An 18748-nucleotide genomic window follows, 5' to 3' on the forward strand; every position below is an offset into this window, starting at 1 on the left:
CCGGCAGGGAGGGTCTCAGCCCACATACCAGATGGACCTGGCAGACAGCTGCCCTGGACACAGAATTGACCTGCACTGCCATGGACAGCTGTGAGTCTGTCCTCCAAAAACAGTCATCTTTTACTTTGTCAACCTAGCAAAAAGGTTGGCTGTGTTTCTCAAGACCCGGGGTCAGCCACCTTTTTTAGTCATGGGCTGGTCCACTGTCCCTCAGACCACATGGTGAGCCGGACTATATTTTTGGGGGGAGAAAGAATGAATTCCTATGCCCCACAAATAACCCAGAGATGCATTTTAAATAAAAGGACACATTCTACTCATGTAAAAACAAACTGAATCCCAGACCATCCACGGGCCAGACTGAGAAGGTGATTGGGCTGCATCTGGCCCACGGGCCTTGGGTTGCCTACCCCTGGAGTGCACATACGTTGCCCAATATTTCTTTTTCTTTTTACATTCATTTCTGATTTGTTTATCATGCCAACATTGGAGTGTCAGGCTGATGGGAACTGAGCCACAGAGGTTCAGTGGCCGCTGGCATTACCAAGGATTTGGCTGAGGCTGAATGCAGCTGCCTCCTTAAAACACCAAGTATGACATGGAATCAATCAATTGTAGAGTTGAAGGGGACTCTGAGGCCCATCTAGTGCAACTGGCTGCAATGCAGGAATCTCAACTAAAGGGTTCATGAGAGAAGCAGGATAAGCTCCCAACTCCTGGCAAGGGACGAAGCAGTGAAAGGGGCTCAGACTTCATGCTGTCAAGAGGAATCTTCATGGCAATTGATATAATATTTAGAGTTATATTAACTTTTGGCTTTGGGACTATTTGCAGACACAGTTCATGCGTTCTCGCCTGTGTCACATATCAAAGAAACTGCAGCTCTTTCTATATTTGGGTGTCGCTGAGTATACAGTGAAATGTGAGAGGTGTTTCTGGGCACAATTAGTACTAGTGTTGAAAGTCCTGACAATTGGGATCATAGTAATTCGGAAAAAAATGGTTTCTTTGTTTCATAGAATGGTAGAGTTGGAAATGACACTAGAGGTCCTCTAGTCTAACCCCCTGCAATGCAGGAATCTCAGCTAAAGCATCCCTGGCGGGTGGCCTCCAACCTCTGCTTAAAAACTGAAGGCAGACTGAAGGAAGATAAAATAAAGTCCTTCCTTCTTGCGATGTGTACTAAAACCTATGGAAATCGTTCCCATAAGAGGCAGAAATGAGCACCGACTGAGGTGGCTTTAAAATAGGAGGCCAACCCATGGAGGAGGAGAGGGTGATGGGGGGGGGACATCTGCTCCCCCATCGGAGGCAGCAAGGCTTCAAAGTCCCAGTTTCTGGGAACCACAAGTGGAGAAAGTGGCTCTGGTGCTCCAGTCCTGCAGTTGGGCTTCCCAGAAGGGGCCCCTGGTTGGCCCCTGTGGAAATAGGAGGCTGGAACTCAAGAGGGGCCCCTCTGGCCTGATCCTGCAGGGCTGATTTTCTCCTCCAGTGCTTAGTTCTTCCAGGTGCATGTGTACCCTCTGAGATTGCTGGGGGTTGGACTAGATTATCCTTGGGGTGCCATCCACCATTATATATCTATGAAAGCACCTCTGGAGGTCTCACAAACCAAGGCATCCAGAGCAGGAGAGGTCCTGCTGGAAAGGAAACGACCAATGCAACTGTTTTAAAACAGGAATCCAATGTGTTTGTTGTGGGGGGGGCAGTGAGGAGGGGTAGACCTATGGATGACGCCTTGATCTCCTTGGACGAAGAGGCAGGAGAGAAATGTCCTTCATAAAGAGCGGCAGCCCAGTCAATCATCTGGCTTCTGCATTTTTTTGTTTTCTTTTGTTTTATAATTTTTATTGGAATTTTATTTACAACATAACACAAACCCCGCATGCCCCCCAATACACAAATCCACCCCCATTAAACATGAACATAACATACAGTGAGCATTGTTGTTGTCTTCAGTCATTCAGTCGTGTCCGACTCTTCGTGACCCCATGGACCAGAGCACGCCAGGCACGCCTATCCTTCACTGCCTCCCGCAGTTTGGCCAAACTCATGTTAGTAGCTTCGAGAATACTGTCCAACCATCTCATCCTTTGTCGTCCCCTTCTCCTTGTGCCCTCCATCTTTCCCAACATCAGGGTCTTTTCCAGGGAGTCTTCTCTTCTCATGAGGAGGCCAAAGTATAACATACAACAATACAAACAACCAAATAAAAGACTTCGAAACATGCAGGGGAAAAGAGATTTTTATTTTTTTAGAAATGGTACCTATGGAGGGAGGGAAGGACGTCTCAAGGTTGAAATAACCTTTTTTGGGGGGGTTATGGTTATTGTGTATAATTTTATGTAAAACCAATAAAATATTTAAAAAATAAATGGATGCACCCATTCAGTCTCTCTAAGAGTGTGAGCTCTCTCGAAGCTCTGCTTGCCCCCTCAGTTCTTTCTGATAGTCCAGAATTGCAAGGCTAATTCAGAGGCAGAGTCCACATGGCAGAAGGGGACACAAAACCCGTTGCAACACAGACCCTTTTTCTGATAGTACAAGCCGGGGAGGTGGGTTGTGGCCCCCGGAAGTAGTACCAAATTCCCTCCATGGTCTGGAGCTAAAGTCAGGACGATGAACCTGACTGTTCCCCTGCACCGTACGGACGAACCTGACACAACCCTAAAACCCCAAACCTCTCTCTTTTGAGAAATCCACTGTTAAATGCATGCTTCCATGAAATACCATTATTTTATAAATGAATGCCGCATTTCCTGTGAATGGGCAATGACTGACCAATCAGGATCGTTAGATTGTGGCAGCCAGCCAATCAGATGTTGCAAAACTGCGACCTCTGGTGTCTGGAGTGTGCAATGGGCAGGGCATCATTGAGTGCCTCCTGCTGGGCAGACAATGGAAGGAGCTTCATAAAATGTCTCCATTCTGGTTTCAGTTGTGGTACAATACAATATCTTTTGAACTTAGCTGGAGGGGAAAACATACAAAATCTTCACAAACTCATACAAAACCAGTTGCCTCAACCGCTTAGTTCCATTCCAATGGCATTTTCCTCCCACTGGGAAGGCGGATCTTTGGCACAGCCCTCCTCCATAATCCTACCTCACCCCTTCCCAGGAGGAAGCAGAGCAAGGAACAGAAGGTTTTGGAGGGCAACAATGAACCAGGCAGAAATCCATTGGTGGAGGGAATTGGAACCAGGTACTCTCAAAGCCCAAACTCAGGAATGTCCGAAGGCAGAGAGAAGTGTAAATGGTTTTATTCTTCTTTGGGAAGCAGGTACTTAGGTGGTGATTGACAGGAAATAAGGGTGATTGACAGGAGTGGGTGAGGGACTCATGTTACCCCATGACCACCACTCCCATATTTGTCATGTGTTGATGATGCTGTTCAAAAATGTATTATGGGAGGACTTAGAATCATAGAATCATAGAGTTGGAGGAGACCCCAAGGGCCATCCAGTCCAACCCCCTGCCAAGCAGGAAACACCATCAAAGCATTCCTGACAGATGGCTGTCAAGCTTCTGCTTAAAGACCTCCAAAGAAGGAGACTCCACCACACTCCTTGGCAGCACATTCCACTGTCGAACAGCTCTCACTGTCAGGAAGTTCTTCCTAATGTTTAGGTGGAATCTTCTTTCTTGTAGTTTGAATCCATTGCTCCGTGTCTGCTTCTCTGGAGCAGCAGAAAACAACCTTTCTGCCTCCTCTATATGACATCCTTTTATATATTTGAACATGGCTATCATATCACCCCTTAACCTTCTCTTCTCCAGGCTAAACATACCCAGCTCCCTAAGCTGTTCCTCATAAGGCATTGTTTCCAGGCCTTTGACCATTTTGGTTGCCCTCTTCTGGACAGGTTCAAGCTTGTCAGTATCCTTCTTGAACTGTGGTGCCCAGAACTGGACACAGTATTCCAGGTGAGGTCTGACCAGAGCGGAATACAGTGGTACTATTACCTCCCTTGATCTAGATGCTATACTCCTATTGATGCAGCCCAGAATTGCATTGGCTTTTTTAGCTGCTGCATCACACTGTTGACTCATGTCAAGTTTGTGGACTTCCGCTTGGGGTGTCACGGAGATGGCCAAAAATTCCATCACTCCAACTCTCACTGCGTAATTAGAGGCTGAGATGGGAGTAATCACCCTCCCTAAATCTTCCTAGGGGTATGGGAAGACACTGCCACATCCACAGCTGTCCATAAACTCGGCTCTGAAAGCGGGGCTGGGGGGCATTGAATGCAAAGCCCCCAAGAAAGTTTGGCCCTCCCGGATGCTGTCAGTGTGAGCACAACAAGTTCCAAAATTTGAGATGAAAAATTGGATTTAAGTTTTGGGCTTGCTTCAAGTGAGTGGGGAGAATAATCTGCAAAACACCCAGTCACTGAGATGCTAAAAAGGACTGTTTGGAATAAGGTAAACATTGGATTTATTTGATACGTTAAATGGAACTGAAGGGGGGGGGGCTTGCCAAACTAACTCAGAAGGACTGTTTATTTATGGCAAGCGAGAAAGGAAATATAAACTGTGTGGAAATTAATTAGAAGCAGGATTTTGTCAACACTGGAAGACTTATCTTTTGGGTGATTTCCCGGAATTTTTGACTGAACTGTGATCTGGCTTTTGGAAATCCGCCATTTGCAATTAAACGCGCACGGCAGAATAACGGACAGTCAAAGGGAGGGGGATAAACCTCGGATACGTGATTACGGTACTTTTTATTTCTCTATGTGATTTGGTAAACCCCCTCCTGAAAAGGCTGTTTTTGTTGATGCGATTGGTTCGGGGGAAATATGAGCAGAAGCAGCTGGGATTTGATTTCATTGGAGTCACACAAGATGACGGCTGCTCAATAACAGAGGAATTTATTTTTGAACTGATTTGATGGAAAGGCTGGCGTGGGATGAAAGACTGCGAATTTATGGGAGATGGACATAAAACCCACACAGGAATATAACATCTGTTTCAACTCGTTTACGGGAATAATTCAGAGGCTGGGGGGGGGGAGAATGAAGGGTAACAACTGAGAACGAATGGGGAGTCCAGAAAATTAATTATAATTGGATTGAATATTTGGATTATTTGATATATGTATAATTTGGAATATTTGATGTGGTTTTGATTGGATTATTAATTTGGAAGATTTAATAAAAATGATTTAAAAACCAAAAACCAAAAATGTATTATGGGAAAGGGGGGAGAGGTCTTAAAAGTTCACGTGACCCCACTCCTACTCTTTGTGTGTTTGAACCTTGTTCAAATGTTGCCCAAAAACCAGTATTGGGCGAAATATTGATATATCATCAGCCATAATCCTGATTCACCACCAGCAATACACACTCACTCTCTCCCCCTCGCTATCCAAAGGTACTTTACTATTGTGAGCCGTTACCTTCATTATTTAATTACTATAAAATTTTATAGAAAATTTTTATAGAAAAAGTGGGGCTTTGGCTTTTGCAACCCCCCCCCCCACAACATCCAGGTAAATTCCATCCTTGTGTCTCTGTCACAGGTAACACAATGAGGTCAGGAAAAAGCAAAGCCAGCTGTTAACCTGTTTGCGCGCAGAACCCCCACCCCCCATGCAAGGAGTGAAGCAGCCCAGAACTAAAGCCCGTTGCAATTTGTACACCCTGTTTAGGGAGGCTTTTAATGTTTAATAGATTATTGCATTTTAATGTTCTGTTGGAAGCCAGCGAGAGCTCCCCAAAAACATTCCCAGTTACATCACAAAATGAGTTGTACATGGAAATCAGATCACACTCCGAGTTCATGTTTTGGCAACATTACAAGTCTGTCAATCGGGATGCGTGACGATTCCCGCTCGCTGCCTTTTCCTGGCCAGCCTGAGAGATCATGGGAAAGGGTGGATTTCTTGACTCCAGAATCCATCATCGCAGTCCCATTTCATTCAGGCATAGAGATCTGCTCTTGGGACAAATCTGCTTGGATCATGTGGATCATCCATGCTGTCATACCTGTCTCACGGAGGGGGCGAGTCTGAGGAAGAATCTCCTGCTACGTGACTGGGGGAGTCAGGAGGCTGACGGGGGTCAGACAGGGCTGCTGTTTTGCTCTCTGTACTATTTCAGCTCAGGTTTTACTGGCAGAAGTTACCGGTATATTTCATCAAGAAATGGGTGGATTCATTGAGGAAACGGGGCTCAGCGAAAGCATCCGCTGTAAAGAGACAAAAGTGTATACTTTGTTACCATCCAGTGAGTTGTGTTGCAAAGGCCATTTGCAGAAAGGCTCCTATTGTATCACCTGCGGCTACATGCCGGAGTTTGGGTCTTTTTGCGGAAATGTGTCCGTGTTAATGCACTTATCCCTGTGCATTTATAATGGCAAGACCAGGGGTAGGCAACCTAAGGCCCGTGGGCTGGATATGGCCCAATTGCCTTCCCAATCCGGCCCACGGACGGTCCAGGAATCAGCGTGTTTTTACATGAGTAGAATGTGCCCTTCTATTTAAAATGCATCTCTGGGTTATTTGTGGGGCATAGGAATTCATTCATTCCCCCCCCCCAAAAAAAAATATAGTCCGGCCCAGCACTTGGTCTGAGGGATGGTGGACTGGCCCACGGCTGAAAAAGGTTCCTGACCCCTGGGCAAGACATTAAATCCCATGAGATCCACAAGCACCAAAACCATAAGCCCACAGAACGAAGCAGCCCTTTATCCCTTTGTTGTTGACTATCAAAAGATGGATGTCTAATAATAATAATAATGACGACGACGACGATAGCAACAACAACAACAGTCAACAACACCAACAAAAACATGTTTTTTTCTGCCCTACCCATCGGACTGGATTGCTCCCGCCACTTCTGGGCAGTTTCCAAAAGAATATAAGAAAACATAACCAGACATCAAATATTAAAAGCTTCCTGATTCAGAGCTGCTTTCAGGCGTCTACGGAGGTCCTATAATGGTTTATCTCCTTGACATCTGGTGGGAGGGCGTTCCACAGGCCGGGCACCACAACCGAGGAGGCCCTCTGCCTGCTTCCCTGTAGCTTCACTTCTCTCAATGAAAGACCTGCCAGAAGACCCTGGGAGCTGGACCTCCGTGTCCGGGATGAATGAAGGGGATGGAGACGCTCCTTCCCTTCTGCTGGGCTGAGACCATTTAGGGCTTTCTAGGTCAGCAGCAACACTGGGAATGGTGCTCGGAAACGGACCTGGAGCCAGGGAAGACTTCTTAGGACCCGTGTTCCCGCAGGGGCCAGCTGCTAGGGGGCCTCTCAGCTGCTGCCCAAAACTGAATGCATCCGCTGCGGGAAGTAATCCACCAACCCTTCCCACTCCGCCTTCTGGGGATGCCATTGGTGCGCGATGCTCCTGCTGTCGAGATGGGAAGAGGCGTGAGTTGGGTGCGCTCGGCTTGCCAAGGGTTAAACGGAAACGAGCTGGATTCCTAGAGAGGAGAAGACAGGAAAGTAAGACGGGGAGGGCAGGTCCTCCAGAGCGAAAGCCCACCCCCTCCCTTGTCTGCAAAAAGTGGGGCGTGTGTGGGTCCCGTTGGTTCGGCTCTGCGGGTGCTGCCCCGGGGGCGCCTGTTGGGATCCGGTGAGTCTCCTCTCTCCCAACATAGGGGTCCCAGAGCTGCATGGCGGGGGGGGGGCAAGTGAGGGCGCGGAGGGTCCTGCCAGGGAGGGGCGAGGTGGCAGGAGGGCGGCAGCTCTGCTCTTCTTTTGCATCGATGCCCTGGTGGCCCCTTGGGGAGGGGTATTGGGTCCCGGAGCGAGGAAATGCATGCAAATAGACCCCCTTCAGATGTATGGATCAGTCCCCTTTTATAACAGAGGTTGGAAACATTCAGACATGAAATATAGCCTGTTCCCTAGAACCTCACCTATGGAATGAAGGAAGACGGAGGGCAAAGAAGAGAAAGCGCTTCCTCTTGCAGGGCAGAGTAAAACCTGCGGAACTCCCTCCCACAAGAGTCAGGGAAGCCACCAATCAAGGTGGCGTTAAAAGAGAAGGAGGCCTGCTGACTGTTCACTGTTAATACTAATTGCGGAGTCACTGTGACTCGGGACTCATCTCGAGTGATGTCTCATTTTCCCTATAAAAGTAGCCAGTCTCTCTGTGGGCCTCAGTTGCTTTGTGTTGTTGCTGTGAATGTATAGCTGAGGCAGACAGAGTGGCTCCAGGACTCCTGTGAATCAGTAGCTAAGACTGTGCCTCTCTGAAGAGTCAGAGAGCTGCAAGGAGCACTCTGTGTATGCTCTTTAACTATGCTGTTTATGAACAAGTTTATTTTCTTCAGTAAAAAAAATAAATCTGTTTATGAAGAAGACTCTGCGTTGATTAATTTACCGCAGTCCTGTTCCAGAGAAAGTGGCTCTGGTGCTCCAGTCCTGCTGGTGGGCTTCTCAGAAGGGGCCCCTGGTTGGCCCCTGTGGGGAGAGGAGGCTGGACTCAAGAGGGGCCCCTCTGGCCTGATCCTGCAGGGCTGATTTTCTCCTCCAGTGCTTAGTTCTGCCAGATGCAACTGTGCCCTCTGAGATTGCTGAGGGTTGGACTAGATGATCCTTGGGGTGCCATCCACCTCCATATTTCTATGAAAGCACCACTGGAGGTCTCACAAGCCAAGGCATCGAGAGCAGGAGAGGTCATGCTGGAAAGGAAACAACCAATGCAACTGTTTTAAAACAGAAATCCAATGTTTTTGTTGTGGGGGGACCCAGTGAGGAGCGGTAGACCCATGGATGCCGCCGTGATGGACAAGGAGGCAGGAGAGAAATGTTCTTCATAAAGAGAGGCAGCCCAACCAATCATCTGGCTTCTGCATTTTGGATCAGTTCTCGAGTCAGTTCCACACAGAGAGCGTTGCAACCATCCCATCTGATGCAGAGCAGGGAGGGTCATGGTCACGTCTGGGGCTGGGACTGTGTCAGGCAAACTAGCCTGAGCTAGACATGGGCACCTGAGTCTCAAGCAACCAAGATGGAACTAGGAGTGCCCTCAAGTATTCATGACAGGGGTGGGGAGTGTTAAGCAATGTAACATTATCATCATTATAGAAAAGTGACTCCCACTTTATTTGCTTTTGAGTGCTGTCCTTTGACCCCACCCACGTCATTTGGCCTCACCCACTTGGCCCTCAAGCGGTTGGCCAGATAAGGGAATAAATGAGCCTTGAAGTGGGGTTGGGCAGGAGTGCAGCTCTTGAGGACCCCTGGGTTGGGACCCCCACTATAACCCAGTGCCCAAACTAGAAACACAGTACAAATGACTCACTTGTCAATCGCTGTTCTTACTTCATTCCTTGACTGAAAACTCTGAAAGGCAGGAGCAATCAGGCTGATTCATCTCTCAGAAAGCCCAGCATTTCTCTGCACATTTTCATGGTCACTTTCCCTCTAGGAGGGCTAGAGACTTCTCCTCCTCCTCCTCCTCGAAACCTCAGAGTCTGGGTTGTCGTGCAGACTCATGCATACTTCCTCACAGAACATTTTTTTCTCCCCCAGGCAATATGTCAGTTTTGTAACAGAACAATGTATTTGCTTTGTAGAATTTCCTAGCACCTCTAATTCGGACAGAAGGAACTTGGCAGAAGATCAAGGCATTCCTTCATCTCTCTTGGAATCTTCCTGAGAGCACAGATGGATGAGCAAGACTCAGCTGGGCCTGAAGCAGGAAGAGGCCATGCCATCAGAACTGGGAGCAGTGGGGAATTCTGGGAAAGTGCTGTGCAGAAGATCCTGGGTGAGGAGGACACCCTCTGCTCAGAGGTGCAGAGCCAGCAGTTCAGGCAGTTCTGCTTCCATGAAGCCAAAGGACCTCAAGAGATTTGGGGTAAGGAAGGAGTCCGTTCTCCGTTTGGTCCCTTTCTGTGGATATCAAAATGAATCCATGAGTTCTTTTCATGTTTTGGGGGCAGGAAGACACTTGGGGCCAAGAGCACAAAGGAGGGGAGATGTATTTTTTAACCCAACTATATTATGAAATGGGTGCAAATGTCCAGATGCATCTAGAAGGTGAGACTTTTTGGAGAGAAGCTGCACTCCTGGCTTCCCACTTACCTCTGTCTCTTGCAGGTGACCAGATGATGCCAGCAAGACTTCCTCATCCATCTATTCTTGGTGGTGAAGGAGAAGCAACGGGTGTGGAAGCAGCTCAGGTAGAGGGAGGGAGCCCTGTGGGGAAGGGGGCTGAGAGGTGGGGCAGCCAGGGTGCCTCTGGCCCCGAAGGAATCTCTCTCCTCCTCTTGGCTTCTGTCCAAGCTTCTCTTAAGGCATCTTTGTCAAGGGCAGCTTGGACAGAAGCCAAGAGGCTGGAAATGCCATTCGAGAAGCTTAATGTGCTGAGAATAAGGAACAGCCAACTTGTCTTAACTCGCCATCTGAAGGTCAATAGGATGATTCATAAGTTACAGTATTGTACTTTTATTTCTAGAGTTCAGATTGAACACTAAAATAGTCTTCTAAGCAGTTCACCAAGGCTAAAAATACCAGTTCCCAGGATTCACCTATCCTCTTGCATCAGTTGCACAATGGGGCTGAGGGATGGTGGACTAGTCCATGGCTGAAAAAGGATGCTGACCCCTGCTTTAGGGCATCATAAGGGCTCCCTTCCACCCAAGAACAGCACATGGGGAGCAGAGAGTGAATTCTTCCATCTGGCACAGACAGTAGGATTTTAGGAACACAAAGAAGAGTTCCATCCATACACAGAGATTTTAATGTCCATCACTAAATCACACAAGAAACCACAATTAAAACATGCAGCAGACAATCCCATTGAAACAAAACATTTAATGAGCAGGAAGAAACAGAGCAATGTGTAACCTTAATGCTGTCTAAAGAGGACCCCTCTCTTTCTCTCTTAGGGTCCAGTGTGCTTTGAAGATGTTGCTGTTCATTTCACAGACGAGGAGTGGGCGTTGCTGGATCCTGACCAGAGGGCTCTGCATAAGGAAGTCATGGAGGAGAATCGTGGGATCGTGGCCTCTATCAGTAAGACTGCCTTGTGGATCATAATCTCTGTTTGGAAATTCCACACATATCTTTCCAGTTTTGATGGAGCTCAACAGCGCCACTTGCAGCATCTGGGATTCTAATACCCCCAAAACTGACCTTAAATGAAGGGCTATTGACTGTTTTGACCGTGGTCATGACCAAGCCAGCATAGACATTGCTGAGAATGGAATGGGAACATGCTGGGAATTTGAGGTTAGGAGAACACATCTTTGTTTGACATTGTCCTGCCTTGTATTGCCCAAAATCTTCCTGACATTGAAGGGTTATTTCTGATGGTTGTAATTGTCCATGACTCACTTCACAAAGCAGCTTGCTCAACACGCAATCCTGATAGACCTTAATCTTGGCATTGTACAGTTAGCAACACATTCACCTTGCCAATACACTTGTCCAGGTCAGCATCTATGAAGAGGTTGTTGGTTATGGTAGAACCTCCTAGGTAGACAAAGTCATCCACCACCTCCAGTGTCTGAAACTCCCATGGTTCTAGGCGCCTTTTGTGACAGGGAATGTCATAGACATGAGCAGTTTCTGAGATCTGCACACAGTACAGTGGTACCTCGGGTTAAGTACTTAATTCGTTCTGGAGATCCGTTCTTAACCTGAAACTGTTCTTAACCTGAAGCACCACTTTAGCTAATGGGGCCTCCTGCTGCCGCCACACCGCCAGAACACAATTTCTGTTCTTATCCTGAAGCAAATTTCTTAACCTGAAGCATTATTTCTGGGTTAGCGGAGTCTGTAACCTGAAGCGTATGTAACCCGAGGTACCACTGTACGGCACCTAAGATTTCAGATTAAAACTGCAGAGTGGAAGGAAAGGAGGAGCTTTTTCTGCCTCCCCACTTCCAGCTACTCTCTGAAGACTGGAGGAGAGACCTTCTTAAACAATCAGGCGGGTGGGCAGGGGAAGGACTAGACCTTGTGAAAAATGAACATATTGTTTTAGCTGCAGTTCATTCCTTTTCAGCTTTGCATTTTTGTTATAATTCCATTTTTGAGCCCAAAACCTAGGTTTAAGGTGCCCTTTAGGTCCTAGCTTTCTAACACTGACCACCTCTAGTGTGTGGTCAGCAATGGTGATGCATGGAATTCTTCATGTATCACAAGGGTTAGTGATCAATATTCAATACAGTGCCACTCCATTTCTTCCTGCAGCTCCAATCCAATTCTTTCTTCATTGCAGGTGGTGGTGATTTGGAAATTGAGAGTGAGGGCGCCCATGACAGAATCCACACAGTGGAGAAGCCATTGTCACTCTTGGAGTGTGCAGAGAGCTTCAGTCACAGCTCCCATTCGACTACCCAACAAAGAAATGCTATTGGGAAGAAACCCTCTCAGTTATCTGAACGGGGGGAAACTTTTTGTTGGAATGCAAGTATTACTTCACAGGAAATCATTCATACAGGGGAGGACCCACTGAAATGCTTGGAATGTGGAAAGAGCTTCAGTAAAAGAGCACATCTAATTTCGCATCAAATAATTCATACAGGCAAGAAACCCTATCAGTGCTTGGAATGTAGGGAAAGCTTTAATACAAACACAACCTTCCATAAACATCAGAGAATTCACAAGGGGGAGAAGCCATTTCAATGCCAAGAGTGTGGAAAGAGCTTCAGTCGGAGCACCCATCTTGCAGCCCATCAAATAATTCATACAGGGGAGAAACCCTATCAGTGCTTGGAATGTGGGCGGAGCTTCAATCACAGGGCAAATCTCACAGCCCATCAAAGGATTCACAGTGGTGAGAAACCTTATCATTGCTCAGAATGTGGGCAGACTTTCACTGTGAACTCCCATCTCACTTCCCACCAAAGAATTCATACTGGGGAGAAACCCTATCAGTGCTCAGAATGTGGGAAGAGCTTCACCCAGAACGCAAATCTCACTTCCCACCAAAGAATTCACAGTGGTGAGAAACCCTATCAGTGCTCAGAATGTGGAAAGAGTTTCTGCCAGAGAGTCAGTCTCACTTCGCACCAAAGAATTCACACAGGGGAGAAACCATATCAGTGCTTAGAATGTGGAAAGAGTTTCCGCCAGAGAGCCATTCTCACTTCGCACCAAAGAATTCATACAGGGGAGAAACCCTATACATGCTTGGAATGTGGGAAGAGCTTCAATCAGAAGCAAAGTCTCACTTCCCATCAAAGAATTCACACAGGGGAGAAACCATATCATTGCTTGGAATGTGGAAAGAGTTTCCTCCAGAGAGCCTATCTCACTTCCCACCAAAGAATTCATTCTGGGGAGAAACCATATAAGTGCTTGGAATGTGGGAAGAGCTTTAATCACAGTTTCAATCTCGTGGCACACCAAATAATTCATACTGGGGAGAAACCCTATCATTGCTCAGAATGTCGGAAGAGCTTCAGTCAGAAGCAAAGTCTCACTTCTCACCAAAGAATTCACAGTGGTGAGAAACCATATCAGTGCTCAAATTGTGGAAAGAGTTTCTGCCACAGAGCTGATCTCACTTCGCACCAAAGAATTCACACAGGGGAGAAACCATATCAGTGCTTGGAATGTGGAAAGAGCTTCACTGTGAGCTCCACTCTCACTTCCCATCAAAGAATTCACACAGGGGATAAGCCCTATGAGTGCTTGGAATGTGGGAAGAATTTCCGCAAGAAAGCCAATCTCACTTCCCACCAAAGAATTCACACAGGGGAGAAACCCTATCAGTGCTTGGAATGTGGGAAGAGCTTCAATCAGAAGCAAAGTCTCACTTCGCACCAAAGAATTCACACAGGGGAGAAACCCTATACATGCTTGGAATGTGGGAAGAGCTTCAATCAGAAGCAAAGTCTCACTTCCCATCAAAGAATTCACACAGGGGAGAAACCCTATCAGTGCTCAGAATGTGGAAAGAGCTTCAATAAGAGGACCAAGCTCATAGTCCATCAACGAATTCACAGTGGTGAGAAACCCTATCAATGCTTGGATTGTGGAAAGAGTTTCTGCCAGAAAGCCCATCTCACTTCCCACCAAATAATTCACACAGGTGAGAAACCATATCAGTGCTTGGAATGCGGAAAGAGCTTTGGTAAGAGGACCAAGCTCATAGCCCATCAAAGAATTCATACAGGGGAGAATCATAGAATTTTAGACTTGCAGGAGACCCCTGGGTCATCTAGTCCAATGCAGGACTCTCAATTAAAGCATCCATGACATATTGCCTTCAAACTTCACAAACCTCCAAGGAAGGAGAGTCCACAACCTTCCAAGGGTGTCTATAATTTGAAGCCATTGGTTTGCGTCCCAGCCTCCGGAGCAGCTGAAAACAAGCTTGTTCAATCTTCCACATGACAGCCCTTTATATATTTCAAAAGGACTATCGTATCTCCTCTGTCTCCTGTTTTCCAAGCAAAATGTACTGAACTACCTCTACTGTTGCTCAGAAGGCTTGGTTTCCCAATGCTTAATTGACTTGGTCACCCTCCTCTGCACACCTTCCAGCTTGTCAAAATCCTTCTTAAATTGGGGCACCCAGAACTGGACACAGGACTCCAGGTGTGGTCTGAACAAGGCTGAAGAAAGTGGGACTATTACTTCCCTTGACCTGGACATTTGACTAATTTGGACGCAGCCTAGAATAACAGCCTTTCCCCCTGTTGTTGACTCATGTTAGTCTTGTGGTCCACTAAGACCCCAGGTCATTTCCACATGTACTACTGGCAAGCCCAGTATCCCCCATCTTATATTTCTGCAGTTGATTCTTCTTGCCTAAGTGCAGAATCTTACCTTTCTTTTTAGTGAAATGGATTGGTTGCTTTTATACACCATCTGTTTCTTCAATAAGCTCAGTGTGGTGTTAAGTCATTCTCCCCCTCATCATTTAATCCTGACAACAACCCTGTGAGGTAGGTTAGGCTGTGAAACCATCACCCAGTGAGCTTCATGGCTGAGTGGGGATTTGAACCCAGGCCTCCCAGGTCCTAGTCCAAAACTCTTAAGCACTGTACCACACTGACTCTTGAATGAGACTCTTGGAAAGTGCATGCATGCGTGTCAACTGAAAGTTTCCGTGCAATGTCTTGGTGTTGGTATTTAAAGTTGTGTACACATGTATCAATGACATTAATATAATAATGGTAATTACAGTAGAAGAGTAAATTTTAGGAAATGTTAGATGGCACCAGGGTTAGTTTGGAATACTGGGATTGAACAATTGAACTGAACAATTTCCACATAAATCACAACAAGATCTAAAATATACAAAACACCAACAGCAGCAACCCCCGAAAAACCTCATATCATGTATCAGTGATGTTGTTGGAAAATTTATTTTGGGAAAGGGGGTAAAAGTTTGTGCAACCATATTCTCGGGGTTCCTACTCTGTGTGTGTTTGAACCTTCTTCCAACAGATAAAGATCAAGTCTACTGACCGCTGTTTTGTTCCTTAAACTTGGATGGAGACTCCTCCTTTGCTAACCCCGGAGGGATCCGTGGGGGGTGGCACCCTGATGGAGCTGGGCAGAGGAGTAAATCAGCACCACAGGATTTTTTCCTTCTCAGTGCTTTTCCACCTGAGCCTCACCCCTTACCTAAAAGCCTGACACCCCACAATGAGACAGGATTGTGTCTCTGCCCTCAGCAAACAAAATAGCAGCTCCCCAGTATGCTGAGGTGCCTTGAGGGCTGTGTGGGACCCCCAATCTTTGAAATGAAAAGGGGAAAGGCTCAGGGAGCAGGCGGGGAGGGGGCTGCACAGGCTCCAGAAGCTCCTCGCTGATTCCTCCACGCCACCCCCCCCATTACGTCTGCCTCCCCCCCCCCATGGCTCCTTCACAAGTGTGCCAACAGCAACAACCCCCCCCCCAACCCCACAAAAAATTCAAGAGTCTGTTCAGCAGCCTCAGCTTTTGCGGCTGGAGTCAATCCAGGCTCCACCCTCCCAGGCCAGGTGGGAAAGGCCTGCAAGGCAGGAAGCTTCCCTTCCAGGACTCATGCCATGATGGTCCTCTTCAACAGGCCTCTCAGCAGCTTCAGCCTTTGTAGCTGGAGTCTGTCCGCCCATCAGTCACTCTGGGCCTCGCCTTCCCAAGCCAAATGGAAAGGTCTCTAAGGAGGGAGCACATCTTCCAGGACTTGCAGTCAAGATGGTTTCTGGCCTCTTCAGTAGAGACCATTGGAGGGTGGAATGGAATGGGAAAGTGGTGGCAATTGTGGAGATCAGTAGTAGAGAGACAGCATTATAATCCCCATTGTTGCAGTTGCAATAAAGTTTCAAAAAGAAAGAAGGAAAAGAAACAAGAACATTTGAAACGACATGTTTATGTACCCAACGTTACCTTGAAACCTTTGTCTAGTTTTTAAATAAATAAGTTTAATGAATCGATGCACACATCCTTTTTTGTTATGTTTGGGGTGAGGTGTTGAAGAGTTCTCTGTGGTGGCAACAGAATTAAAGGGGAGTTTGGTGAAAGATCCATCTCCTGGCCTTGAATGAAAGGGGAAGGTGGCGCAGGGGTGGGTGGGCAGGGCTAGAGCCCCTCTGAGCAAAGGCTGTGGGGGGCACAACATGGGGAGATAAACTAGACCTCTGCAGAGGACACCCAGAGTGTTCAAAGCGCTTCATAAAAACAAACTCGACTGTCTTTACAACACTCCTATGAGGTGGACCTGTAACATTTCCCTGTTAATGCAGGAAGTGGAGACTTCCGGCGTGCACAGCGGGAGAGTGGCGGACCGTAACACCTGTGCTATCCATCACGAGTTAATTTGCCTACAGGTGGGTAGCCGTGTTGGTCTGCCATAGTCGAAACAAAATAGAAAATTCTTTCCAGTAGCACCTTAGAGACCAACTGAGTTTGTTCTTGGTACGAGCTTTCGTGTGCATGCACACTTCTTCAGATACACTGAAACAGAAGTCACCAGATCCTTTAATATAGTGAGGGAGTGGGGAGGGGTATTACTCAGAAGGGTGGTGGGAATGGGTGATCAGCTGATAGGTGTGGAAAACCTGTTGACGACTCTTAATGGCTGCAATTAGTCTTGCAGGGAAAGGCAAGGGGTAAGATGGCTAAAGATAGCTTTGTTATCTATAATGAGATAAGAATCCAATGTCTTTGTTCAGACCATGGAGAGGGGCGTGAAGCAGAGACTGTTCCTCTGCCCTCTTGCAAGTTGCACGCACACAATGTGCTCTGATTTGCGCTGCCCATGCACATCTGTTTTAGGTCCCCAGCATTTACTGAAATGGTTTAGTTGCTGGTTTTTAAAGTATTTGATAGTGGTTGCTTTTTTATATTTGAAGGGATTTAAGAGGGGCCTTTGAGCTATGTATGCTGCCCTCATACTGGAGCAGAGAGAAGGAAGTGGCCCTGAAGCAGGGGCAGGCAAGTCTCCCCAAAGTTTGGAGCAATGAGTAACCTGGTTCAATCTGGACCAAGTACACTCCTTCAGATCCCTGGGAGTCCCTTTCACTGAGACACTTTTGTGGAAGGGGTAGCCTCATGGTGGGTGGACAGTTATTAGAACATGTGCTGAAAATTGTTATTAGTTCAGTGGGCCCCCAGGTGCAGAGGGATGGGGTATTGTTCCAAATACCAGCAAGACCTTAGAATACGGTTACCAGATGTCCCCGTTTCCCAGGGACAGTTCCCGGATTTACAAATCTATCCCTGGACAAAATCTGTCCCCGGAATATCCCCCGATTTCATTAAATGTCCCCAGATTTATATTTTAAGTGCTGTAGATTTATTAGTAGGGAATGAATGTTGTGTGATTGGTTCAACAGCACAAGACACATCACATGGGCGAGGCAAAATGGTGGGTGCCACGGCAGCAAGCAGCTCCTGAGGCCAGCCAGAGCCAACTGCACTACCAGGCTGGCTCTGGGCTGCTGAGAGTGCCGCTGCCGTCACCACTGCCAAGGGAGGACCGGGGCACCTGGCACATCAACCGGGGGAACTGTTGATTCACCCCATCCCTGTCACTCAAATCAAGCTGGGAGCGAGAGTGCCCAGCCACCCGGCCAACTGCCCAGTGGCACTCCGGGGCCAGGAAAACCCTGGAGCCGACTCAGGGAGAAGGAGGAGAGGAGGAAGAGAGAGAAAGAGGAAGGAGAAAAAAAGAGGGGAATCCCGACCTTGCCGTGCCACTGCTGTTGCCGCCACTGAGGACAGGTAGGAGAGCACCGGGAGGGCAAGGACACATGGCCAAGCCCAGGCCCGACCTGAGCCTACTCCATGGTGGTTAGCGCTCCAAGAGAGCAGGCTGGGGCCCAGAGGAAGGCAGCTTGGGGGGCGGGGGGCAGTGTGTGCATCCTGCAGCCGGGGGCAGGGCAAGCTGGCTGTGGGGGTGGAGGGTGCTGCATGGAGCCTCTCCACCGCCTCCCCCTTGTTGGATGTGATACACAGATAGCAGTCAAGTACAACATTCCTTGTTTTCCTAGAGTGGACTTGCAGGAGGATGTTTCTTCCAGCCAGTAGAAAACTTCCTGTTTCCTCCTGATGGGGACATCCTTCCTCTTGCATGTGACTAGAGGTGGTTGTGACCTTACCTGCCCAGGTAACACAAAAGGACAAGGCATACTGCACACACACTCTTTTTTCTTCCTCCCCATCCTATGACCACCAGCCCTTTAGCTAGAGATACTCTGTTGGCAGTCAACAGAGGACAAAGGGACTATTCCCATATGGGATAGATTCCACATGTATATACTCTGTAACTAAGTCTGCCTTCAGGGATCCATCTGTGAACTGAATGTGTGAGTAAAAATATATACTTTACACATGATTG

The 18748-nt window shown here is 47.5% G+C and overlaps 1 protein-coding gene across 1 annotated transcript in view; it reads left to right on the forward strand.

Annotated features, from left to right (window-relative positions):
• The window catches only part of LOC117054026 (zinc finger protein 585A-like), a 29366-nt gene that overhangs the window by 7218 nt on the left and 3400 nt on the right, over window positions 1–18748 (forward strand). The window contains exon 6 of the mRNA XM_033162464.1: window positions 12447–14144. Within this exon, the coding sequence (XP_033018355.1) occupies window positions 12447–14144 (1698 nt within the window). The remainder of the gene's footprint in view (window positions 1–12446; window positions 14145–18748) is intronic.

Source organism: Lacerta agilis, chromosome 10, assembly GCF_009819535.1.
Source record: "Lacerta agilis isolate rLacAgi1 chromosome 10, rLacAgi1.pri, whole genome shotgun sequence".
Taxonomy (NCBI): Eukaryota; Metazoa; Chordata; class Lepidosauria; order Squamata; family Lacertidae; genus Lacerta; species Lacerta agilis.